General features: G+C 44.8%; 1 protein-coding gene across 1 annotated transcript in view; it reads left to right on the top strand. All coding sequences in view use genetic code 11, as the record gives it.

Annotated features, from left to right (window-relative positions):
• Positions 1 to 566: 566 nt before the first annotated feature.
• Positions 567 to 1,008, top strand: part of EGR_06751 (hypothetical protein) — a gene marked incomplete at both ends in the record, with an annotated part of 2,562 nt that continues 2,120 nt past the window's right edge. The window contains one exon of the mRNA XM_024496000.1: positions 567 to 671. Within this exon, the coding sequence (XP_024349540.1) occupies positions 567 to 671 (105 nt within the window). The remainder of the gene's footprint in view (positions 672 to 1,008) is intronic.

The raw sequence follows: 1,008 nt of genomic DNA, 5'->3' as shown, positions 1-1,008 counted from the left end.
ACCACACCACCACCACCACCATCATCATCATCATCATCATCATCATCATCATCCACTCGTGTCTATTTCAAAGACGAATTCAACAGTCTTTATACAACTTGTAGGCTGAGGCGAAATGGAAGCAAGTGAGCAAGACCACAGAATTCGCTTACTTGAAGCACTTCGGAAAGCAATTCTAAATGCCAAACAGTGTCATGTTCCTACATACACGTCCACTTCCACATGTCATCGTGGATGCAGTCACGTAAGCATTGTGAACATGACTACAGCGAATGCGAAACAAATATGATTTAACAACATCGACACACCCACTGACAATATGTCCGGAAGTTCCAAGTGATGGGAACGTTAGGCCGCGTCTTCAGTAAGCCATTCTGCTTTGCATGTCGCCTCAAAGCACGTGGGTGCTGGCAGGTGTGTGAGTTGAGGGTGAAATCGCTCAAGCGAATCAACACCTTCCAGCTTTCATTGGATGCATGAATGAATGCTGCGGTCAACATGAAGGTCAAGAAGGTGATATCCCATAGGCTGACGTTGGAGCAGAGCATTCCTATAAATGCGTTGCCATGGATGGTGAATGCAAAGCGTTTGTGGAGCGGCGATGGCATCTCAATTCTGCCTCGTTGTGTGTGCAGCCTGCATTTTGGCGACTGGATGTGGTGGAGAGCGTGGTAAGATGCCTTCTAGCATTTCACTCGCCTCAGTGTAGAGGAAGAATCATTTGACAAAAATTGGTGCCTGTCATGCGAAAGAATTTTCTTGTTGTTTTAATGCTCCACCTTCAACCACGAGAGTGGTATAATGTAATCAACAGCCACTGAGTCCAATCACAAGCAGCTTTTACACATTAAATTGACTCGTAGATATCAGACGGTGTTTTCACTTATGTTGGAGGTTTGCTCCTTCAATATACTTTAAACACACGTGTGATTATGAAATTGCATCTTGGGAGGATAAGCACTGTAAAGTCCTTCTGTCCCCCAATACTTCTGCCATGGTCAAGATGTT

The sequence above is a fragment of the Echinococcus granulosus genome (assembly GCF_000524195.1).
Source record: "Echinococcus granulosus chromosome Unknown EG_S00063, whole genome shotgun sequence".
Taxonomy (NCBI): domain Eukaryota; kingdom Metazoa; phylum Platyhelminthes; class Cestoda; order Cyclophyllidea; family Taeniidae; genus Echinococcus; species Echinococcus granulosus.
Note: the sequence above shows the minus strand (reverse complement) of the source record. Positions and strands in the feature narration are given on the sequence as shown.